Raw genomic sequence first — 25931 nt, forward strand, 5'->3', positions numbered from 1 at the left:
CACAATCAAATTAAGTTGAAAAACGCAGAGCCCGTTTGGCTTTTTTTTTTTCAAAATCAGTGTTTGGCAATAATTTATGAAATTTTTACTTGAAAATAAATTTTAAAATTTTTCGAAAATTTAAAAATCTCCAAAAAACTATTTTTCAAATTTTTTAATCAGATCACTCAAAAAAATTTAAAAACAACCCAAAAATATATTCATGTACAAACACAACTCTAATTTTTCAAATATTATTTTTACTTGAATTTTTTTCTTCACTTTTTTTGGAATTTTACGATTCTTATGTCCTAACGCCCACTTACTCTCTTTATTAAAAAAAGATTCTTGGAGTAAAGAGAATTTTAATACATCTATAATTATGACTACAAAATTCTTAACTACTTATAGATATTTATTTAGAAGTGCATAAGAGTATTTAGAACTTATAGTTTTTGTAAAAATATTTTGGAAACATTATTGTGGAAATTTTTTTTTTTAATTTCTTAAATGGTTACTTGTGATTTTCTTTTGGATTTTTTTTTTAAATTCTGAAAAAAGAAAAAGGAAAACAGAGCCAGTCATTTTTAAAGTGGAAGACTTTTTGAGTGGAGTAGGATAGTGTTAAGAGTAAAGTGTAGTAGTCAGTCAGTGTGTGTCTATGTACTGTGTGTCTGTGTGTAAAAAAACTCTCTCAATGGCACTTCTTCTTCACCTTCTCCGCCCATTTCCGTCGCTCCTTCTTTAATTCCTCAATACACACCGCTGTCCCTGCTGCCACCATAACCACCGTCAGCGGCGGAGATCCCACCTCATTTATTTACAGATGGGTTGCACGGCGTCGAAGCTAGATAACGAGGACACTGTCCGGCGGTGTAAAGAACGCCGGCGATTGATGAAAGAAGCTGTTTATGCTCGTCATCATTTAGCTTCAGCTCATTCCGATTACTGCCGTTCACTCCGTATCACCGGTTCTGCTCTTTCCACCTTCGCCGCCGGTGAACCTCTTTCCGTTTCCGATCATACCCCCGCCGTCCTCCTCCGCACACCCTCTACTACTACCACCACCATTAAAACCCCAGCTCCACCACCTCCTGTTCGTATCCCATCCCCTTCACCTTCACTCCACCCACCACCACCACCGCCGGCGTTTTCTCCGTCTCCGTCGCCGACGATAGCTTCATCAAAGCTACCTCACATACTTTCTTCCTCCTCTGTTTCCTCCCACCACAACCACAACCACCGTCAGCCTCAGCCGTTACAACAACGGAAGAAACCGTTAAAACTCCCACACATTCTTTCGGGATCAAGCCTGAGTTCATACAATGAGGAGGATTATACGTACGATGCGAAAGCGAATTCGACGTATTCGAGTACTCCTTCACAAACTTCCTCTGTTTGGAACTGGGAAAACTTTTACCCTCCTTCCCCTCCTAGCTCAGATTACTTTGAACGCCTCCATAAAGTTGATACAATGGATGCTGATGACGAGCATGATGATGATAAAGCTTCAAACTTTACATCTTATTCACACTACTCTCAGCATCAGCATCAGCATCCTACTACTGACCAATCATCACTTAGTGGGAAATCGAACAAGCAAAAGTTTGATTTTTTCGATAGTCATAGTGTTGATGATGAGAAGTTGACTAATGGGTCTGTTAGGAATCACAAAATGGTGGGTGAAAACAAGAGAGGTCACCATTTGAATAATAATAGTAAGTGGGAGGATAGTGAAGCCGAGAGAGAAGAGGTACAGTGCAGTGAATGGGACCATGATCATTATAGTACTACGAGTTCATCTTCTGATGATGATGAAGAGGAAGAAAAGGATGAGATAAGATCTGGGTTTGGGCCAACCCGGTCTAATTTTGGGTCAATGAAGAGTGAGGAAGCTTCTAAGATTGATGACGTCAATTTGAGGATGAAGAGTTATTCAGGGAGGAAATCGAATAAGGTATCGTCGGAGGATGGAGGGTCGTCTTCGATGAGTTGGGGGAATGGGAATAATGGGAAAGTGGTGGAGGAGATGGTATCTGATAATAGGAGTATAGTGGTGAGGCACAAGGATCTAGCTGAGATTGTTGCTGCCATTAGGGACTACTTTGATAAAGCTGCTTCTGCTGGTGACCAGGTCTCTGAGATGTTGGAGACTGGTCGAGCTCAGCTTGATCGCAGCTTTAAGCAGTTAAAGAGTGAGTTTTTTTTCTGTAGTCTTGATTTATGTGGAATGCATAGTTTGTCTTTTTATTTTTCCATGCCTTCTGATCATAACATAGCAATTAGTTGGTATTGTAATTTTTCTGGAATGTGAACTCACCTATCTAGTCTGGATAAAGGAGAAGGGTTGTGGTAGGTTGATATTCAGGGTAAAATTAGTCAAACTATGATGAATCCAGATGATTCATATCATTGGCTACAACTAGTTGGGGATTGAGATTTAGTTGATTGACATTGACTTCTCTTTCCCCTTGAGATCCAGTTGAGCAAATTTTGTTGAAAATTTTGGATTCTTTGTTTGGAATTTAATTATTGCTTTTTTTTTTGTTCATTGCAGAGACGGTGTATCATTCCAGTGGAGTATTTAGTACCATAAGCTCCACATGGTCTTCAAAACCTCCATTGGCGGTCAAGTATCGTTTTGAACCTAGTTCCATTGATGAACCAGGCTCCCAAAAGAGTCTTTGTTCCACCTTGGAGCGACTCTTGGCATGGGAAAAGAAACTATATCAGGAAGTGAAGGTGCTCTTCTCAATCCCGATTCTTCTTAGTCTTCAATGCATTCTTTTCGCTTTCTGGCTGTTCTATACCAATTGGTCTTTTATGAATCATTATCTCAGTTGGCTGGTTGTCTGCAAAGATAGAAAAGCTGTAGTGGATTCCACTCTGATTCAATCAAGAGTAGGGTAAAATATACTCAATAGTTGTAATTGGGTATTTGTACTTTAGTCGAGTGACAGAAGCTGGGTTTTCGGCTGGGAATCATATACATGTTATGGTAGTCAGAGGTGTCAAAATTGGACGGATCATGCTTATCCAAACTTCTTCAGATTATCCAGCTTGTGTAATCTAACTTGTTTGCACTCCATTTAGTCAATAATGGCGTAATGACTAGACTACCCTCGGTACCTGCATGACTTGACAAGGACAACTTGGAGCTATTATGAGATATATTAATTTAGAACATGCAGGTGGCCCTGCCTTGTGCTAAGTTAGCTCTAAATTCCTGGTGATATAGACCTCATTTTGGAAGACTTCCTCCTCCTCCCTTTTGTGGTTATTAATTAATGTGGAAAAGAGTAGTATAGGTAGTGTGTGTCAGCAGTTTTAAAATCCTTTCAACTCCTTATAGACAGGAAAGAGTTTCTTGACATGATTAAAAATTGTTCCTGGATATATGCATGTCTGAGCATATACTTGCTCTTTGCTTGTCTGTTTGTTGGTGACTCATGTCTACTTGATTTTCCTAACGTCTTCCTGACTGCTGCATTTAAGTAAGTACATCAGTGTTCTTTTTATTTGGTTATTTTGATGAGATTGAGTATAAAAGGAACTATTCAAAAGAAAGGAAAAATACAAGAAAAGAAGTAGAAAAAAGGAAGCAGAAAAGGTTTGCCAACTTGAGAAACTACTTCTTTGCACGCGTCTTTAGCCCCACATATTTGTTAATCCAAGTATTGTAAATGCAGGCAAGGGAAGGAGTTAAAATTGAGCATGAAAAGAAGTTGGCAACATTACAGAGTCAAGAATGCAGAGGTGATGAGGAAGCCAAGTTGGACAAAACCAAGGCCTCAATAAAGAGGTTGCAGTCACTGATGGTGGTCACATCGCAGGCTGTTTCTACTACGTCCTCTGCCATTATTGGTCTAAGAGACTCTGACCTTGTCCCGCAGCTTGTTGAACTTTGTCATGGGTAAGTCCTTATGTTTGGTGCATATTTGATTTGGAATTTATTGACTGCCAATCTTATTCAGATTATTTGCTGTTGGACACATGCATGAATTATGGGTTCAAATGATATATGGTTAGTACTTAAGTTGCAATACTGCTCTGAGGCAACGTCAACTTATTGGAGCCACTTTCCATCCTTATGAGATTAAAGAAGTTTGGTTACATCCTTACCGAAATTTCTTCCAAGCTTTATTCTAGAACCTAATCACCGAGCCATCTCAAGACTTATTTCCTTAAAATTGAATTGAATAACCTGAACTTCTCCTACCTAAAATTGATATCTTCTATAGTCATACTCAAAACATGTTGTTGATACTGGCCTTTTTCAGTGGGTAGTTGGAAAATTATTTATCTTTTAATGTGCCTTGCTTTTGTCTTTCTGAGCCCCTAAGCTTGTCCACGTTGCATCTTTCTAGAGTCTGACAGCCTCTCCAGGACAGGTTGTGGTCATGATGGAACCAATATTTCTGGAAATTGGGAACGTCTACTGTGCTTTGACATGTGTAATTGATGGCTAAATATGGTGGTGCTTCTTAGGCCGATCATTATTGTTGCCTTGATAAGCTTAATCTGAAAAGAAAGTAGTAGTGTTCTTTATAGTAGTTACAACTGAGCCAGGTCAAGTCAATAGGATTTGAAGGCTAAAGATTCAGTTTCTTTGACCACTGGAATTTTGACAATTACTATGATGATTGCTGCGAACATGTGTGCTCTTCTACTAGGAAGAAAGTTTTAAAAGATTGTCTATGTTTATGTTTTGAACTTGAATGGCGGCTTATGATAAAGTGTTTACTGTTTTCTAAGTTCTGCCCCTGAATAGTCCTCAACTGATATTGGTATAAACGGGTGCAGATTCATGTACATGTGGAGATCCATGAACCAGTTCCATGAAGTTCAGAATGACATTGTGCAGCAGGTGCGAGGTCTCATCAATAGAGCTTCTAAAGGTCTATCGACGTCTGACCTACACAGGCAGGCGACACGTGATCTTGAGTCTGCTGTATCTGCATGGCACTCGAGTTTTTGTCGCCTCATAAAATTTCAAAGGGACTTTATCCGCTCCCTTCATGGTTGGTTCAAGCTCACTCTTGTATCTGTCAATATTGAGCCAACTAATGGCAACAGGGAACCTTCAGATTCATTTATGTTTTGCGATGAATGGAAGCTAGCCCTTGACCGTATTCCTGACACTGTTGCATCAGAAGCTATCAAAAGCTTCATAAACGTTGTCCATTCGATATTTGTGAAACAAACGGAGGAGTTGAAGATCAAAAAGCGAACTGAATCTGCATCAAAGGAGCTTGAGAAAAAGGCTTCGAGTGTTAGGAGCATTGAGAGGAAGTATTACAACTCTTACTCCATGGTTGGCATTGGACTTCCTGAGATGGGACCTGATAATGGTAGTGTTTTAGATACACGAGACCCTCTTGCTGAGAAAAAGGCTGAGCTTGCAGCTAGCCAACGGCGTGTGGAAGATGAGATGCTGAAGCACTCCAAGGCAGTGGAGGTAACCAGAGCGATGACTCTCAACAACATTCAGACAGGGTTGCCGGGAGTTTTCCAGGCTATGACCAGCTTTTCTTCCTTGATGACAGAGGCCCTTGAGGCTGTATGCACTCATTCTTATGCTATTAAGTAGGAAACAACTTACAGAAAACTGAATACTAGTAGTACTATTTTTCTTTTTTGGGCTATTTTTTCCGCAGTTCTGGGCAAGGATGGAAGAGAAAGGGCTGGCATTTTTGGTCATGGGCTCTTTTCAGCTAGTTGGCTTTTTTCCCTTGATATTTTGCTATGTTGTAGATATGTGGAATTTTGCAATTTTGTACTTTATCTAGTGGTGGGAAAAGGAATGTTTTCTGTATAGCAAAATTATTTGCATTACTGCATTGAGGTCAACATGATGAATAAATGTATTCTCTTCTGTTATGTCAAAGTGTAAAAAAAAATTCTTCAACCAAACTTTGTTGTTGTGTCTTCTATTGTACTGATGAATCTTTCATGACCTAAATTTCAGTCTTTTCTGTACTCATTATAGTGAGCATGTCACACGAAGTATAGAGGCATTAGACAAAGTTCATTAGTGCTCTTATGTGACCATATCTGTTCAAATCCAAGTTCTGGTTGAACACTGCTGGAGAAGCAGCAGTTCAAATCTGAGTTCTATCAGTGCAAGTGAATAATATAATGTGCTTTTGCCACTTTACTGTAGCATTGAGACAGAGTGACCTCTATCTTTACTTTACCACTTTACTATTTTTCATTTAAGTTTGAGGAAAGGACAAGAAAGGCTGGAGCTTTTGCTGATTTGGGTCCCCCATGAAATCTTTCAGAATTCTACTCAATCATGAAATAATAGACTTCTGTTCTTCTTTCTCCCCTTTAGTCATTATTAGGTTGTAAGAAGATGCCCTTTTGTATTATTTGTTCCATTCATTTCTACCTGCAGATACAAAGGTAAAACTGGATCAATTGCTACATAATGCAAAAAATGACCCTCCCCTCTGTGTCCTTGCATGTGCATGCAGGGTAAAGCAAACACTAAAATTCAGATATATATATATATTTCTTACATATGATGACAAAAACTGACAGGAGGAAGCAGCTTGCATGTATGAGTATGACTAACCTACTTTACAGTTACACCACACACTTGGTTCTTGTGTTGGTGGGAGAAAAGAGACAAAAGGAAAGTCGGTTGAATTGTTATTAGTTACTCGGAGTAGTATATGTAAATACTGGTCGATTAATTCAGATTCATGTCGGGCCAACTATAGGAGAAGGTTCTCTAATTTTTTCATTCTCAAGGTTTGAATCCGAGAACTATAAAGAGATTTCATTTATTATTATTGAAATGCAAGTATTTGTAAGATATATATTATGAGGTGTCAGATAGGCATATGATGTAAATAGTAATTGGGTATCGCCCTTGAAGTCCGCCTACTAAGTTGGTAATCCAAACAAAAGTATTGTCAATGTATGTGTCTTATTTGGTCATAAATTTTGTCATCTTGTTCAAACTTGAATTGCCTCCACTCTCTAATGCCTCTTGTTTTCTTCTACTTCATTTCTATAATGGGGTGGAGTTCTATTATTTTTCTCATATTTTCCTGAGAATTATTTCTTGGATCTGGTGCCTCTGATGCACATTTCTATTGTATACTGAACTGAAGATCCCAGTACCAATGACAAAAACCAATAAACCAACTGAACACATTTTAATATTGAATAAAGATATCAACTTTAAAATATGATCACGCCCAACTATGCCTTATAAAAAGGACAATGCGGTCGCTGCAAATATAATCCGGTTTACAAGTCCGGAGTCGAATCCCACAGAGAACTAAGGTTTAGCTACAACTGTTCACTATCACCAAGAAGACAAGCTTGAACAATTCCTAACTTATAGATATTAAGATTCTTGTGTTTAACTACTTAACTAACAAATTAAAATAGTAAATTAACAACTAACGATACTGAGGGTTAGAGAAAAGATTAAGGAGGTCTAGAGTTATGATTTCCCCTATTGTCGGAATCCTTTCCGCTATGTCTTCTATAATTTCGCCTAAGTATTCTCTACCGATCATGAGCACTCTTATTATCGTAAATCTCTCCCGAGTAATTACGACAATTTACTAGACGCACTCTCCCGAGCTACGCTAGCTGGCTTTTAATACAGCTCACTTCAGATCGCACCCAAGGCTTCGTTATCCCTAATCCCACCTTTGAACCCTCGGTTATTGATCCCTCATATACTCTTGGAGTGGTGTTGTTCAACAATTACCTAAATATGCACTCTCTCCCGAGCTATGCATACTAAATAGGCACAGCTAATTGAGAGCTCTTCAACCAACCACAATATAAACGTAGTTGAACGAATAGAGAAAAGCTATGGCTCAATTATATAAAAACATAACAAGAATTTATCCTACAAAAGGTTCTATCAAAACTCTAGATAACAAATTAGCTATTCATAATAGTATGTAAAACTACAATACTAAAAATCATAACCAACAATGAAAAATAGGAAGAGGAAGGAAAAACTCGTAGAAGAATTCTCCGCCTTGCTCCCAATGTGTTCTTGCCTCCTTAGGTCGAATCTATGTCCAAAATATGTCCCCCTCACTTCAAAATAAGTTTAGGACCCCTTTTATACAAGTTGGAATAGTGTAGGGCTGAAATAAACTTGTCCCGGGCGAAATAGGACTTCTTTTTGACGCCTGGAAGGGCGCGACCGCGGCCAAAACGCGGTAGGACCGCGGCCAGACAAGTTCTCTGATTTTCTGCCGCGGTCAGTTCCGCGGTCGCGATTTCGACCGCGTTTTTCACCCTGTTCCATTTGGAATTTGGAAAAACGTAAAACAAAAAAGTTGTAGCCCTTTGAATTAGCTTTTCAACCATATATTGTGGAGCCCAAATGGAGTTCTCAGCAAAAAGTTATGTCTATTTTACTAGACAGTGCGCAATATGCCTCCTCAAGTCTTCGTTCGTACTTAATTATCAAATTTGACCCCCGAACACGATCCCGGCTTAATTCCTTGAGCTTTTACTCAGACTTCAAAGCTTCAGATCACTTAAATTCATTCCATAACATCTATATAGCTCGGAATCACACCTACAAGGCATAAAACACACAATTAGTGCAAAACACTAGCGATTAAAGCGCAAACTCAATTAAAGTACAGTAAATTCGAGTGTAATAAGCGACTAAAATATACAATTATAGCCTATCATCAAAATACTACTCCCTCCGGTCCAAAATAAGTGATTTTTGGATGTTTTCACACAGATTAAGAAATCCACCTTCTACCATTAATTAACAATGAAATTGACCATATTAACCTTTACTATCTCACATAAACACTCCTAACACATACTCAAACACTATTTACCCCAAGGGTAATGTAGGAAAAAAATAATTAATTCATTCTTGAAATCTAAAAAAATTACTTATTTTGGACCACAAAAAAAGGTAAAAAAATCACTTATTTTGGACCGGAGGGAGTATTCAATGGGCTAAATGCTCGGAATTGGGATGATTAATATTTGGTCAACAAATTTAATGCTTTGATGAGACACTGTAGTTATATAGCACCAATAAAAGGAAAAGGTTCCAAGTGGGCGTGGGGTAATTTTTTGGGCGATTTGCACAAATAGGATACTTCGGGTGCCTCCGCTTGAATTTTTGACCTTGCTTACCCCTTGAATAAAACTTCAAATTTAACAATTGTTATCACTCGCTTGTCCGATGAGCAATATTTTTAACTTTTGACCTTAAAGGTTTGCCCATGGGACTAGCTGAAATCAAAAAATTAAGACCATCCATTTTTAAAGTCGTGTAATTTTCTCAATTTTTTCCCTCTCTTTTTATCTTTCAATTTTGCATAGTTGGGAGGTGGGGTTGGGGGCCTATGTTAAAGTTGGAATTGAGTTGGAAGGGGACCAAATAATGAATGGAGAAATGGATCCAATAAAATAGCAACCATGGCCGTGGGGCTCAAAGGAAGAAAAATTGCTTTCTTTTTCCCCTCCTTTCTTTATTCTTTTTTTCTAAACATTTTGGTTAATTTTTTTCCTTGGATAGATATCAAGAAATACACCTATCAAAATTATTATTATTTTTAAAAAGTACTAGTATTAATTAAGATATATAGCAGAACACATTTGTTTTCCTAATACAATGGACTTTATAATAACATATTTTGGGTAGGAAATTAGTTATATGTAAGAAGTACTAGAGAATGCATTAAATCACGAGGCTTGGGATTGTCAACAAACCATTTAACCCACGTGCCCGGATTTCGGAAATTTTCGAAAAAAGTTGTTACCTATACCTTCACGAACTCAAATATATAATTTTCACTCAATTTCATAACCATTTTCGTGGTTAAATCTTATTTTTTATCAAAATCTAGGATTTTCATCTAAACCCATAATTTTTACAAATTTACATGTTAAAATATACCCATAATCTATGTATTAAACTCAAGTTGGGTAAGAATCACTTACCTTCAATATCTAGGTGGAAAGCTCTCTCCAAGAAGCTCTAAAATCGGCCAAGGAATGAAAAATGAGAGAAAAAATAACCTAAGTCTCGTTTTTAAAACAACTCACTGACAAGGTATGCCTTCTTCGCGAACGCGGAAAAGGCCTCGCGATCACGAAGGCAACCGGCCCAGGTAGGGCTGTTCATTCGGATCGGATATCCGAAATTCGAACCGATCCATTCAATTTCGGATTTTAGATTTCGGATTGGATCGGATTTCGGATTGTATTTTTTAAAATTTCGGATTTCGGATCGGATTCGGATTGGGATATTTTAATCCGATCCGATCCAAAATCCGAAATTATTAGGGCATGTATAAATACTACACTTTAATTTCGGATAGTCAGTACTTCCTTTACATCAACCTCCAAGTTATTGCCTTTACAATTGCTAGATTTAGCTATATTGGCACCATAGAACTCTCATAATTGCATAAACATGAATTTTTCTTAATGTATTGCTTCTTTTACAAAGAAAATATACATATTAGTTTAACTTTGAGGCATAATAATACGATCCGAAATCCGATCCGATCCAAACTTTAAAATCTGATCCAATCTGATATAATTCGGATCGGATTCGAATTGCATTTTCTAGAATTCAAAATTCGAAATTCAAATCCGACATGTGCTAAATCCGATCCGTGCACAGCCCTAGGCCCAGGCCCAGAAAACTTGGCCATCGCGAACGCGACCCGGGCCACACGAAAGCGGAGGCTTACTTGACTTGCCCTACGCAAACGTGAGGGCACCTTCGTGAACGCGAAGGCCAACCATGCCACCCCCACCCAGCTTGCCTTACCCTTCGCAAACGCGGACCCCATCACGCGAACGCGAAGGTCTGTGACCCAGAGCTACGATCGCGAACTCTTTTCTGTGAATGCATAGCACAAAAATTCCCCCAACCCAAATCCTTCATCGCGAACGCGAGGGTCCTTCCGCATTTGCGAAGAAGGAAAACAGAACTGGAAAATCTGGTTTTTCCAACTTAGCTCTGGGTGGTCCGAAACACACCCGAGCCACTCGGAACCCCGTCCAAATACACCAACAAGTCCATAAATATAATACGGAGCTGCTCGATCTCTCGAAATGCGTAAAACAACAACGAAACGAAGAATCGTACCCCAAAACCAAATTGAATCCAATTATGAACTTCAAGTTTCAATTTGCTCTGAACGCGCCGAATCATACTTAGACTGCTCGGAATGACACCAAATTTTGCGTGCAAGTCTTAAATCACCATACGGAACTATTTCCAGACTCAGAATTCAAAATGGACCTCGATAACACCAAGTTCTACTTCAAACCAAATTTAAAGAACTCCAAAACCTTCAAGGTGCCAACTTTCACTATTAAGCGCCAAAACGCTCCCGGGACATCCAAAACCCGATCCGAACATACGCCCAAGACTAAAATCATCATACAAACCTATTAGAACTGTCAAATCCCGGTTCCGAGGTCGTTTACTCAAAATATTGACTCAAGTCAAACTTAGCTCCTTTTAACCAACCTTAAGGAACAGGTGTTCCGATTTTAACCCGAACCCTTCTAAATCCCGAACTAACCATCCCCCCATGTCATAAAATAGTAAAAGCACATACAGGGAGTCTTATTTAGGGGAACGAGAATCTAGAAAGCAAAACGACCGGTCGGATCATTACATTCTCCACCTCTTAAATAAATATTCGTCCTCGAACGGGTCTAGAACCATACCTGTAATGTTGAATAAGTGTGGATATCAGCTCTGCATGTCCTCCTCGGCCTCCCAAGTCGCCTCCTCGACTTGTTGACCCCTTCACTGAACCTTTACCGCAGAAATCTTCTTGGACCTCAACTGGCGAACCTGCCTATCAACAATGGCAACTGGCTCCTCCTCATAACCCAGACTCTTATCTAGCTGAACCGTGCTGAAGTCTAACACATGCAACCTGTCGGCATGATACCTTCGGAGCATAGACACATGGAATACCGGATGAACCCCCAATAGACCGGGAGACAAAGAAAGCTCATAAGCAACTTCCCGAACTCGCCTTAACACCTCAAATGGACCTATAAACCTTGGGCTCAACTTGCACTTCTCCCCGAACCTCATGATTCCATTCATCGGCGAGACCTTCAAAAGAACTTTCTCACCCACCATGAATGATAGATCACGCGCCTTCTGATCCACGTAACTCTTCTGTCTGGACCTTGTAACGCTCCTGAATCAACTTTACCTTTTCCAAGGCATCCTTCACCAAATCAGTACCATACAACTTAGCCTCCGGGCTCAAACCATCGGATGGGTGAACGACATCGCCGACCATAAAAAGCCTCAAATGGAGCCATCTCGATGCTGGACTGATAACTGTTTTTGTATGTAAACTCGGCCACAGGCAAGAATCAATCTCACTGCCCTCCGAAGTCAATCACACATGCCCTAAGCATATCCTCCAAGATCTGAACTGTCCGCTGTGACTGCCCGTCGGTCTGCGGATGAAAGGCTGTGTTGAGCTCTACCCGGGTCCCCAACTCACTCTGTACAGCCCTCCAAAAATGTGAAGTGAACTGAGGGCCTCTATCTGAAATGATCGAAACGGGCACGCCATGCAACCGAACAATCTCCTAAATGTAAATTTGGGCCAACCTCTCTAAAGAATACGTGGTCACAACCTGCTGCAAGTTGTGATGATCGGTGTAAACCTCACAGGACACCCCATAAAGATAATGCCTCCAGATCTTAAAAGCATGAACAACCCGGCCAACTCCAAATCATGTACAAGGTAATTATTCTCGTGGGGCTTCAGCTGACGTGAAGCATATGCAATAACTCGCCCCTCCTACATCAACACACAGCCCAAACCAACACGTGAAGCGTCACAATACACCGTATACATCCCCGAACCGGAAGGCAACACTAACACCGGTGCTGAAGTCAAGGCGGTCTTGAGCTTCTGAAAGCTCGCCTCACAATCATCGGAATGGAGCACCCTTCTGGGTCAATCTAGTCAAAGGTGCTGCAATAGATGAGAAGCCCTCCATAAACCGGCGATAATGACCTGCTAACCCCAAGAAACTCCCGATCTCAGTTGTTGTGGTCGGACGAGGCTAACTCTGAACTGTCTCGATCTTCTTGGGATCTACCTTAATACCCTCGCCTGATACAACATACCCCAAGAATGCTACAAAATCTAGCCAATACTCATACTTGGATAACTTAGCATATAGCTTCTATTCTTGCAAGGTCTGAAGATAACTCTCAAATGCTGCTCGTGCTCCTCCATGCTACGGGAGTAGATCAAAATGTCATCAATGAAGACAATGACAAATGAATCAATATATGGCCTGAACACCCTGTTCATCAAATCCATAAACTCCGCCGGGGCGTTAGTCAAACCGAAGGACATCACTAGAAACCTCATAATGTCCATATCTAGTCCCAAAAGCCGTCTTCTGAACATCCGAATCCCAGATCTTCAACTGATGATACCCCGACCTCAAGTCGATCTTAGAGAACACCCTGACACCATGCAACTGGTAAAACAAATCATCAATACGCGGCAACGGGTACTTGTTCTTAATAGTAACTTTGTTCAACTGGCGGTAATCAATGCACATCCGCACAGTCCCATCTTTCTTCTTCACAAACAACACCGGTGCTCCCCAAGGAGATACACTCGGCCTGACAAAACCCTTTGCTAGCAACTCCTCAAGCTGTTTCTTCAACTCTTTCGGAGCCATGCAATATAGTGGAATAGAGATAGGTTGGGGTACCTGGAGCCAAATCAATACAAAAATCGATATCACGATCTGGTGGCATGCTTGGAAGGTCAGAAGGAAACACATCGGAGAACTCCCGGACCATGGGCATTGAATCAATCGTTGGAGTTTCAGTAGTAGTATCCCGAACATAAGCTAGATAATCCAAATAACCCTTCTCGGCCATGTGTCGAGCCTTCATGAAAGAGATAATCCAACTAGGTGCACTGACAGACGACCCCTTCCATTCCAATCTAGGCAAATCTAGCATCGCCAAGGTAACAGTCTTGGCATGACAATCAAGGATGGCGTGATATGGAGATAACTAGTCCATGCCCAGGATGATCTCAAAGTCGGTCATATCTAGCAACAGAAGAACCGCTCTAGTATCATAACAACAGAAAGTAACAATGCAGGACCGGTAGATCCGATCCACAACAACAGAATGTCCCACAGGCATGGACACATATACAGGAGTACCCAAGGACTTACGAGGAACACCCAAGAAATGAGCAAACAGAGATGACACATATGAATACGTAGACGTTGGTTACCGAAGCATCCCTACCGCGGGCAGAAATAATACCTGTGATCACGACATCTGAGGCTACTGCATCTGGTCTGGCTGGAAAGGCATAGAATCTGCCTGGAGCGCCACCCGGCTGGCCTCCACCTCTAGGACGGCCCCTACCCACCTGCCCCCCTCCCCCCTCCCCCTCTGGGCGACCGAACGTCTGGTGGGGCAGATGGTGCTGTAATCATAGGCTGTTGACCCTGCTGCACTGCCTTGCCTCGAAGCATGGGGCAGAACCTCCGCACATGACTGAGATCCCCGTATTCAAAACAACCTCTCGGTACGGTGGACTGCTGACCTGAAGTCTGACCCTGATGGCCTGAATACCCACTGGAGGAATCCTGAATAGCTGGTGGGCAGTAGGAACTCTATTGCATGGCGCTGAAATAGGGTCGAACTGGAGCACCCCGAGGAAGCGGCGGTGCTGGATATGTGGACCTGCTATACTGTCCCCTCACGAACTGACCTCTGTCCACAGCCGGGCAACTCTGAACTCTCCAGAATACCGAAACCGCTTATCCCTCGTATCCTGCTCTCGACTATGCTAACATACACCCTCGATCCTCTGAGCTATCTCCACTACTAGCTCGTAAGAAGTCCCCATCTCAACCTCTAGGGCCATAGTGGCCTGAATACCAGTGTGCAAACCTGTAACGAACCTCCGCACTCTCTCTGCGTCGGTAGGAAGTATCATAAGTGCATGGCGAGACAACTAAGAGAATCTCGCCTCATGTCACCGACATTTGACCCTGCTGGAGCTGCTTGAACTGAAACCGCAACTCTTCCCTCTGAGAGGGTGGAATATACCCATCCAGAAAAATATGGGTGAACCTGTCCCAAGTCATAGGAGGAGAATCCGCTGGTCTGCCGAGGAGACATAACTGCCACCACCTACGGGCCTTGTCCTCCAGTTGGAAAGTAGTACAATCCACCCCGTGGGACTTTAATATCCTCATGTTGTGCATTCTGTCCCTGCATCGATCAATGAATTCCTGGGGGTCCTTATGTCGCTTCCCCCCCCCCCCCCCAAAGACAGGAGGATGAAGCCTGGTCCATCTGTCCAATAGCTTCTGCGGCTCACCGGCCGTATCTAGTCTGGGCTCAGGTATAGCTGTTGCAACTGGCTGAGCTCCGCCCACAGGTAGTGCGACCGAGGTCTAATATACGGCAACTGCATACCCTGGAGCCTGAGTTGTAGGGGTCTGTGCACCCCCTCCCACCTGAGATGTGGCTGGGTCTCCGGAAATAAACTATCCGGAGTCATAGTATCCATGAACCGTAGCATACGGCCCATGACCTCCTGGAATCTCGGCGCGGACATGAAATCCACCGGGGCTGGCTCTGCTGCAGGCACCTCACCCTAATCCTCAATAGTAGGATCCTCTACTGGATCCACTGGTGGTGTAACTGGAGCAACTCTAGGACGCCCTCATGTTCTACCTCGGGCTGGAGCCCTCCCTCAGTCTCTAGCAATAGGGGGAGCAGCTCCTTCATGGTCAAGAATATCCGCCGCGCGCGTTCTCACCATCTGTGAGAGAATAAGAGAAAGATATTTAGTACCACATCAACTGCACGATAGAAGATGAAGAAAGAGTAGTTTCCTAACACCCTATCGCCTCTCGAAGATAAGTACAGACGTCTCTGCACCGATCTTATGTTCTTCTATCTTTCCAATGCATCTTCAGAAAAATCGAATCTTAAGTTGTTCAATGTCTTCAATGCAACTTCATAAATTGGATCTTAAGTTCTTCTATCATTCCAATACGACATCAGAAAATTCAAATCTTAAATATTTCAACCTCTTCAATGCAACTTCAGAAACTGGATCTTGTTCTAAAACATAAAGTTTTTATTCGAATTTCAATAATTCAACACACGATTCAACGTCCAAATCTACTCCAAATAAACTCAAATTTAAAACATAACTTTCAAATATTATAAAGATCAAGCCCCAAACATCAAATTATCAAAACAACAATAAATCTAACAAACTCATTTTGCAACTAAAGAAGAACAAGAATAAGAAGCCCTAAGCACAACCTATAATGGTGTTTTGCAACTACGAAGAAGAGGAGGAGGAGGACAAACGACTCCTGGATACATGAGACATGCATATAGAGAGAAGAAAATAGCAACGAAATTCCTGATTACATGGAACATAAATCTATATTATATTAAAAGCACGAAGGCCCTTAGCGAAATGTCGTTTGCCTTTTTTATCCTTTAAAATTGAATTTTACACTAGACAAAATAGTCATTTTGTTATTTCTCTAATATTAGTAATATGAATAATCATTTAATATTTTTTAAATATTTCGGATTTCGAGATCAATAAGATTTTATGTATTAAAATTTTCCTTATTTGAACTATGTGACATAATAAATTTGTAGAAGAAAAATCAAAATAGTATGTAAAGTGTTTCAAAAAAAGTTGTTTACATAAACTTTGAATCACTTTTACGTTTTGGGGTACTTTTGTTTGTCATACACTTCAATAATTAATTCTAATATAGGTAATAATCTAGCTAAAAGTTTTGAGTATTTTCAGTTCCTTTTAGACTTAGGCGTTTTTGGTTTTGTTATAAGTTATAAAAAAATTGAGAATTTGATTTAGGTATAGGAATATTTTTCAAAGGAAATTAACCGATTAGTTCTTTACAAGAAAAAGACTAATTCTTTATAATTATGTAAGAAAATTTATGAATACTTTATAAATATTTCAGCTAAACTTTTCGTGCACTTTCACCTCCTTTTAGGTTCAGATTTTATTTTATTAGTAAAAATCTCAAGCACTTTTACCTTCTCTTAGGTTTAGGAGTATGTGTTTATGTATATATTCCTAATATTTAGGACTTTAAATTTATCAAAATTTTACCTTTTATAAATTACCTATGTTACATTTATTAAATCTATATTTTCTATACTACATTAAAAGCACAAAATCCGTTAGCGAAATGTCATCGCCTCTTTTATCCTTTAAAAATAGAGGTTCACATTAGACAAAATAGTAATTTAAGTTATTTTTCTAATATTTAGAATTTGAAATCAACTAAAGTTTTATTTATTAAATTGTTCCTTATTTGAACTATGTACAAAATTCTAATATTAATGATTTTAAAATTAATTTTTAAATAGCTTTATTTCCATGAATTATAAAAGTTCTAAAGTGTCTTCCGTAAAAGATAAATTAAAATTTACATGTGAAAAGAGGAAAATAACATAATTTGATCCAAAAATGCATGAGCAATTGCCCTAAGCATTAATGAGCAAATAAATTTCACTATAGACAACTAAAAACTCTCCTAAAAAGAAAAGTTTACTTAGAGTTAATGTATGGAATATAATTTAGGTTAAGATGAGTAACTCTACCTAGAATAAACCATATAAAATAAGTTAATCTGTCAGTCTATTTGCAAGAAAATCGACGTTTAAATTTTTTAAAATTTGATTTTACATTTGAAAAAAATAGTATTTTATTATTTTTCTAATATTTAAATTTTTGAAATAAAAATTATCTTTAGAAATTATTTTTTATTTAAATTATACATAAGAATTCCTAACATTTATGACTAAATCACTTAAATTTTATTTGCATAAATTCTTTTCTCATTGAANTAGAAGGTCTTATTTGAACACATTGAAAATAAAAGTTTTATTCGATAAAATTATAAATACACTATAATATTTAAAATGTGAGATGATTTAAAGTTTCAACATAATATTTATTTGTTTATTTATAATATTATAAAAGTACAAAACTCGAACGTAAAATATCGACAAAATGGGAGTGAAGTTAATCTGAGAAAAGAACAAAGAATGAAAGTAAAGGGCATATAATGTTTTTAAACTTTTAATCTCTTTTATTGTAAAGTAGATTAACCTCATTTTCTGCATAAAATATCTATTTTAGAATTTTGATAAATAAAAATTAAATATTATTTTCAAAAAAGTAAAAAACTAATTGATTGGTTACACGAGTGGAATTAATATAAAATTTTTATACTCCATTTTATATCAAGTGATAGAGATGGCTCTTAGTTCTGTTAAAGAAATGGATGGTCCAAAATTTAAAATTAATATGAAATTCTTCATTATTTTCTTATATTCATTACTTGCCTTTTTGTTTTTGGATTCATTATCTTTTTGTGTAATAACATTATGAATGTAACATTTATGAAGAGATGTTAGGTGAAATATAAAAATATACCATATTTATTTTTTATATAATAAATTATTTATAATTACAAATATTATTTAACTAATCCAACTGAATTCATCATCTTTTGCATGTCCAAAAAAAATTAAGTTTAACTATTTTATCAATGTGAATTAATTTTTATTATTTAAACATATATTGCATTTATTTTAACTTCAACTGCTATTTTTCAATATTTTTTGTATATGTTGATTAACGCGATGCACACGTGCAATGCACGTACACTGACACTAGTATACAGAAGAGAACGTGACCAAATAGAATGCCCCATGAAATTTTTACTATTCCTACGGGGCAATAGGCTTTTTCTTCTTTCTTTCTCTCCTCCTGGTTTTCCTTCTACATTGTTCTTTCTAATTCCTTCCTCACTTTATCCACAAGCCAAAAGTCGAGCTCTCAACTAAGTGAAAGCGTGAAAAGCATTTAAGGTTTATGTTGAATAAAGAAAAGAAATATTGCACTAAAAGTGGAGGTTTCCATTTAACGAGTGTTTGAATCTAAATCTCTCAAGGTGTTAAGTGCATTTGTGTTTTAGTATTATTTTACTATCACTTAATGACTTTGAGTAGAGCTAGATCAATCAGAAGAAAGAAGGATTCAAATAGCAATTGAAAGTGATATTCATTTTATGGAGAATAAATATAATACTAGCAAAAGGCTTTTTACAATATGATTTTATCTAATATTTTACTAATATAATAATATAACTATCAAAAAGTTTACATTTATAATTGTTAGATAAAGATAAATTGTATATATATTCAGATGTTTGATTCAAATATTTTAATCTTAAAGTAAAAGAAATATAACAAACGGGTCTCTAGCTTTGATCCTGGGCACCACTAACAAGATGATGCAAGTTGGGCCAACAACATGTTTCAAATCACAAACAAAATTTAGGAAAAATGACATTGTATAGTCGCTCTTAAAATAATAGTCAAAAAAATATTTGTTGTATATATATATATATATATACATTCTGTAATTGTATGTTATATAAAAAAATTATATAAATGTTATACACTTTTTCGGCTACGAATATAAATAGTTTCTAGCGCGGGCTAAAAGTGATAATAGCCCAAAAATTTACCTGGGTGTCACGTGTATGTATGCTGCATTGGATCCATAACACTAACTCATTATTGTCACACATGGTCTCATTAATATACTCCCTCCGATCCAAAATAAGTGATTTTTTGGCCTTTTTCTTGTGGTCCAAAATAAGTGATTTTTCCAGATTTCAAGAATGAATTAATTATTTTTTTCCTACATTGTCCTTGAAGTAAATGGTGTTGGAATATGTGTTAGGAGTGTTTATGTGAGATAGTAAAGGTTAATATGGTCAATTCCATTGCTAATTAACGCTAAAAGGTGGATTTCTTAATTTGTGTGAAAACATCCAACAAAATCACTTATTTTGGACCGAAGGGAGTAATCTTTATGCTGCCTGGCTATTTCATTCCTCCATCCGGTCCACAATAAGTGACCAATTTGTTTTTGGCACGCTTATTAAGAAAATACTAAATTCTATTCAAAAATACCTAGTATGACTAAACTACCCTTAATTAAATATTTAATGTGAGGAGTAAGAAAAACTTTTTAGGGATATGTACATAAGGGTAATTTTGTAAAAACAAATTGAATCTTTTCTTGATTATATAAATGGACACTTATTTTGGATCAAAATAAAAAAGCAAATTGGTCACTTATTGTGGACCGGAGGGAGTAGCAGTTTTCGAGCACTGCTCCACGCAACATTTGGTTCTACTTACAAAGGACACGCTCTCTATAGTCTTAGGGCTCGTTTGGTACGAGGAATAAGGGATAATTAGTCTCGGGATTAAATTTGAAGGAGTTTATCCCACGTTTGATTGGGATAAAATCGTGGTATAACTAACCCCAAGATTAGTTATCCGTGATTATAGTATTTTTTTTTATCCCTATAGGAGGGTGAGATAACTAATCTAGGAAAAATTAATCATGAGATAACTTATTTCCCAACCAAACAACCCCTTAGGCTCTTAGCTAGCTCCTATGGCATGGAAATAACAAGCAGTGTTTTAAAAGGCGTTTACCGGACGAGCCCCGGGGCGAGGTGCACCAAAAACGCCCTGTGGCGATGGTTTGGGGTGAAAGTCTCAAAAGGCGTACACCCAGCAATTCGGGGCGTACGCCCGGACAATTCGGGGCGTATGCCCCGGCAATTCTGGGCGTACGCCCGGGCATTTGAGGCGCGTTCTTATAGTAAAGCGTAAGCTCCAGAGACTTTTTCAAATTAAAACAAAATTTGTTGAATAAGTCATTCATATAATACCCAAATTCTCAAAAGTTAGCTTGTAATTACTCAAAAGTTTAAGGAACTGAAATGTATTAAATTTAAAAGTCAAGACCTTTTTTATTGATTGAAGCCCTAATTCATTGTCTTTCCCAATTCTTTCTCTTGTCCGCTAGTATGCTAATATCTCCCAAAAGCAACGAATATTCAGTTGTTTTTTTAACAAATATAAAGAGAATTTCATTCTCCTTCATAGCAGCAAGTTCAAAGTTCAAATTGCAGGTAAGTCATCCTTTTTGTTCCTCCACGTAGAAAACTTTATTCTTTTCGACTCAAGTTGCTTGTGCTAGTAAGTAGCATATAAATAGATTGTTTTGACTAGTTTTTTTGTGGGGATGGGACATATATATATATATATATATATATATATATATATATATATATAAAAAATTGCATAAAATTTGAAGAAAACAATAAATATGTAATTATATTATTTTATAAAATATTAAAAATTAAACACCTATGGGACTTACGCCCCGTGCTTCGGGGCTTACGCCTCGCTGAGGCACAATGTAAAACGCTAGCTTTACGCCCCCGTCTTTTAAAACACGGATAACAAGGCATTTTTTCTCTTGGATCATGTAGTATAACACTAGTTTTAGAGCAACATTCAACGGTAAAGAAGATTAAGATAGATATGAGGAAAAATTAAATCAAAATAGTGCAACTGATTCATATAATTGGCGAGTGATTTTTACAGCTACAAGTTTAGTAAAGACCCAGTTCTTCTGTATTGCAGTTCAGTTGAATACATAACAACTAGAAGCAAACAATTGCAGAAGGATAAACTAATACAATCCTAGACAAGAATTCTATATCCTAAACTAAAAGAACTCAAAGTCAAGATATTTACCCCCAGGTTTTGCATCTGTTCCCACCACTCTTTTACTCGTATTGCCAACCCCAAGAGGGTTCACTTGCCCAAATTTTGCAGGAAGCTCCGCCTCAACAGGTCTTGGCACTTCGGGTGGCGTACTGCAACGTATCAGAGCCCAATTAACACCTTCAAAGAAAGGATGCTGCTTGATCTCAGTTGCTCCTCTTTTCACCCCAAGTCGGTTTTGAGGCTCTTTAACAAGCAAGCCACGTATCAGATCACGGCTGGCATAACTGGTTGCAGGAGACTCTGGAAACCTGAGCTGTTGGCCTACTACATTGAAAAGAGTTGCCCTGTTTCCTGATCCCTTGAACGGGGTCTTACCATAGAGTAGTTCATGCAGGAAAATACCAAATGTCCACCAATCAACTGCACTGCCGTGGCCTTCTCCCTTGATAATCTCGGGGGCCAAATATTCATGTGTCCCAACAAATGACATAGAGCGTGCCGAAGTAGGTTCTGCGACTAGCTCAGGCAGCGCATTAGCTGGAAGCCCAGTCTCGGCTCGAGGCTTAGGTGATCTTTTCTTGCTCTTTTGATTAAATATGCGGGGAAGGAAGCATGCTGGTTGAATGCATGCAGATGTGGGCTCAATACATGCTGGCTGCACACAGAATGCGGCTCCTTTTTTAGAAGGATCGCCAGATGATGACCTTATGAGCGTGGGTGAAACTGCACATCTTAGGGAGAGGTCAAAATCTGAAAGCATAATGTGGCCATCGTCACGCACAAGAACATTTTCAGGTTTTAAGTCTCTGTACACAACACCAAGCATGTGTAGATATTCAAGCGCCAGTAGAACTTCTGCTGCATAAAACCTGTGGCAGAAACGCGGGGTTTGTTAAAGTTTTGATTAAGGAACTCAACTTAAACAGAAATGTGAGGGTAAAGATTCTAAAATCTCCCAAATGAAGAAAATGTGGAAGATTGTTAGCACGAAAAAGCCCTTTAATAATATTAGTTAACCAGACCTTAATAATATCAATAGACATGCCATTACATATTAACCACCTTCTCTTCTTAAGACCCAATGACTGGAACAAACTTCCAAGTAGGATCAAACTATTTGGTATGGGAGGATCCCAAATATGGATTGAGTGGGACAAACATCAAAATCCAAGAGTGATAAATATCTAATTTGGTCTGAGTTGATATGACATGGGCAACAATCATTGTGGCAATATAATCTCCTTCCACCAATACACCCCCTCCTCAGCAGCAGCACATTCAAGAAAAAAGCGAAAAGGGGAAAGAAACAATCACTTTTTTTTTTTTGCAAGTAAAGGTGCAATTAATGGCAGATAAAGAAATTCTATTTGTGGACGAGAGTTAATAAAAAAAGTCATATTAGTAACCACATCCTCTACAGGGGAGAGCTTTATGTTTGTCAGGGTACCAGGCTCGAACTCTTGACCGCATGAAGAGGACTCTCTCCTCTACAGGGAAGAGCTTACATGTTCAGAAGTCAGAACGATGGTGCAAGAGAAATGGATGTGATAACATCTAAGGAATGCCAAAATAAGCAGAGGCTTATGCTTATGTCAGGACTACATGTGAAAGGGGAGGATAGTTTTTATGTTGCATATCCTAGATAGAATGATAAAATCATACCTTGCAGCATATTCCGAAAAATGCTTCCCAGGTTGTCGCTGTCGTAGAGTATGTAAATCTCCTCCAGGACAATATTCCATGACCAAACATGAGAAGCGATCGGTCTCAAAATGAGTGTACAAGGTTGGCAAGAATGGATGGTCTAATAACTGCAGGATTTCTCTTTCTGTCTGAGCACGAGTCAGTTTCTTCCTGCTCGCAAGTGAAGCCTTATCCATCACTTTCATTGCAAAATAGCAGCGAGTCCCGCTAAGCTCAGAAAGATAAACACTGCCAATGTCTCCACAACCAAGTCTTTTGAGTAACCTAAAGTGACTCATTCCTAAAATACCATCACGTGCCCGAATCGCGAGAATAGCCTTCCATCTAGGATCATTTCCTTTGTGAGGCTTATTGGCACTGCCAGTAACGTTACTCCAATTACTATCATCACTAAGACCACTGCTGTCACTTGCTCTGCTAAGGCTAGTTTTACCGCTTTCAAGTGAATCCCCACGAATGCTCCCTTTTGTGCTCTCGTAGTTTCTGTCCACACTAAGCATGCCATCGCTCATGATCACATCACTCCTATACGTGCTTGTGCAACTGTTGACAATGCTCATAGATCTCACCACACCAGTACTATCAATGCTACTAAGTGGGCTTACATTGCCACTTGGAGGCAGCGATGCATCCCAAATACATTCTTTCTCTTCGGAGTCAGGAGGCAGACTTGCTTCTGTGTTTTGAGATGGACGAGGAATTGTAAACGGAGAGGAGATTAAACTCAAATCATTTGGCTCTTCAACCAAGCTCTCTGCAGGTGAAAGAAGAGATGGACTCGGTTTCACATTAGGAACCCGGATTGAAAGATCATCTAGGAAAGGACCCTTCAAAGACATGCTTTTCACTAAGCATTTCCCATCTGCTTTTTTCTGACCAATGGGTACGTACACTGGTCTCATTAGGTCTGTATCAACAGGTTCCGGAGGATGACTCGCTCCATGAAATGAAGTAGAGCCACTGTCTTCAAGTGAATCATCACTGCGCTTGATTGAACCAGCATCTATCATGAGTTCCTCTTCCTCCTGATACGAGGTCTTTCCTTTCCAAGTTTGTCTCGGAACAGACAAGTCAAAATCTCGGAAGTCCTGCACATTGCATTTAACATCGATCTCCTTCCTGGAAGTTGAAAAGGCATGTGACACCTTAGCCTCTAAAGGGAATTGCCTCGGTGGCTGTTTTACTTCATGTATCCTTTCCATCTCCGGTTACTATTATCATCACAGGTACCTCACCAGAAGAAAGCTCTGAAAAAAACGCAAAAATCAGTAAAACTTTATCCACACATGACTGTACTACAAATCAAATCTTCACTAAAAAGGTCTTCATCCTCTATGAACATATTAGAGTAAACACAACCACATTACAAAATCTTCAAATTTCAGAATTTTAATGCGCAGTTGTACTATGTGATGTGGTAAGTAATAAAGATATTAGTAAGAGACACCCAATTAGGCAAATATTATTTTTACAATCACCAAAATATTCCATAATTTTGACAAGTTCCATTAATTACACAATGAGATAACCCTCAAGAAGCTCTGATAGAAACTTTAAGTCCCCAAGTGACGTGACAATCAACTTCTAAGAAAACCATAGCCCCCACCCCCCCACCCACCCCACCCCCCAAAAAATGGAAAATAGTGCTAAATTAACTGTGTTTCTCACATTTCACTGTAACACTCAATGAACCATCAGCAGATCTAGCTTTCGGCTCGATTACATAAAAGTGAAAAAAGAAATTAAAAATGTGAATACATAATAAACGTGGCCACTCCCCACTCTAATACCACTGTCTCTAAATTGGGTGGAAATTTTCTCCCTAAACAGCGGAACTACTTCAAAATACTAGAACCAAACAAAGAGACTCAAAAATGACACTCCCATTAAATAAAATTCAAGAAAGAGGAAATTTACCAGTACAATAGGAGATCTGTAAAATCCTCAATTGGGTCAAGCTAGAGCTCCTACTGTACTTGTTCTCTTCTTTCTCTGTGTTTGTTACTCTCTCAGACAGAGCATTTGATTTTTTTGGCAGAAAATTGATTTATTGTTAGCCAATATATGGCTCTACAGGCGAAAACAGAAACGATTTGGCTTCAGTGGTGAAGACTTTGGTGATTTGGCTGCCTTTAGCTTTTTTTAAGCTAGGTGGTGTTGTATTTGTGAAGGCTTTAGTCATGTGTTCACTGTCATATGAAAACTGATGATAACACAAAAGTGAAAGTCTGTGTTTTATTTATTTATATTTATTTTTATTTTAAAGAAGAAAAAAGAGGGAGAGATTGCAGTTATGAACGTGGGTATTGGGATGCACACATAGACAAAAATTGCTATTTCCACACTTCACTACTCTCTCCCGCCCACTCTTAATTACTCACTAGTATTTGTACCCGCGCATTACTCACTAGTATTTGTACCCGCGCGTTGCGCGGAGAATATTAAATATAATTTTTTATAAGAAATATCACTTGAGAAATACTGTAGACATAAAACAGCATGTAAATGCAATATTTTATGAACATATAAATGCACTGGATATTCATACATTCAAGTCATAAGG

The 25931-nt window shown here is 38.7% G+C and overlaps 2 protein-coding genes across 2 annotated transcripts; one reads left to right on the plus strand and one right to left on the minus strand.

The window, feature by feature from the left end:
- LOC109224247 lies at positions 595-5925 on the plus strand. Its single transcript, XM_019388835.1, has 4 exons — positions 595-2174; positions 2537-2721; positions 3669-3892; positions 4783-5925. Exons 1-4 carry the CDS (start codon positions 806-808, stop codon positions 5567-5569), a joined length of 2565 nt encoding a protein of 854 aa, XP_019244380.1. The 5' UTR covers positions 595-805; the 3' UTR covers positions 5570-5925.
- On the minus strand, positions 21477-25592 carry LOC109224255 (serine/threonine-protein kinase D6PKL1). The gene is made up of 3 exons (XM_019388845.1): positions 25286-25592; positions 23327-24615; positions 21477-22533 (listed from the first exon to the last, which is right to left on the minus strand). Exons 2-3 carry the CDS (start codon positions 24568-24570, stop codon positions 21663-21665), a joined length of 2115 nt encoding a protein of 704 aa, XP_019244390.1. The 5' UTR covers positions 24571-24615; positions 25286-25592; the 3' UTR covers positions 21477-21662.

The sequence above is a fragment of the Nicotiana attenuata genome, chromosome 1 (assembly GCF_001879085.1).
Source record: "Nicotiana attenuata strain UT chromosome 1, NIATTr2, whole genome shotgun sequence".
Taxonomy (NCBI): Eukaryota; Viridiplantae; Streptophyta; class Magnoliopsida; order Solanales; family Solanaceae; genus Nicotiana; species Nicotiana attenuata.

Coding starts and splice junctions, on each gene's coding strand:
- LOC109224247 (XM_019388835.1), top strand. CDS start 806: ATGGGTTGCACGGCGTCGAAGCTAGATAACGAGGACACTGTCCGGCGG. Junction 2,722..3,668: donor AACTATATCAGGAAGTGAAG/GTGCTCTTCTCA, acceptor TTGTAAATGCAG/GCAAGGGAAGGAGTTAAAAT. Junction 3,893..4,782: donor CTTGTTGAACTTTGTCATGG/GTAAGTCCTTAT, acceptor AAACGGGTGCAG/ATTCATGTACATGTGGAGAT.
- LOC109224255 (XM_019388845.1), bottom strand. CDS start 24,570: ATGGAAAGGATACATGAAGTAAAACAGCCACCGAGGCAATTCCCTTTA. Junction 22,534..23,326: donor TTTTCGGAATATGCTGCAAG/GTATGATTTTAT, acceptor TTTCTGCCACAG/GTTTTATGCAGCAGAAGTTC.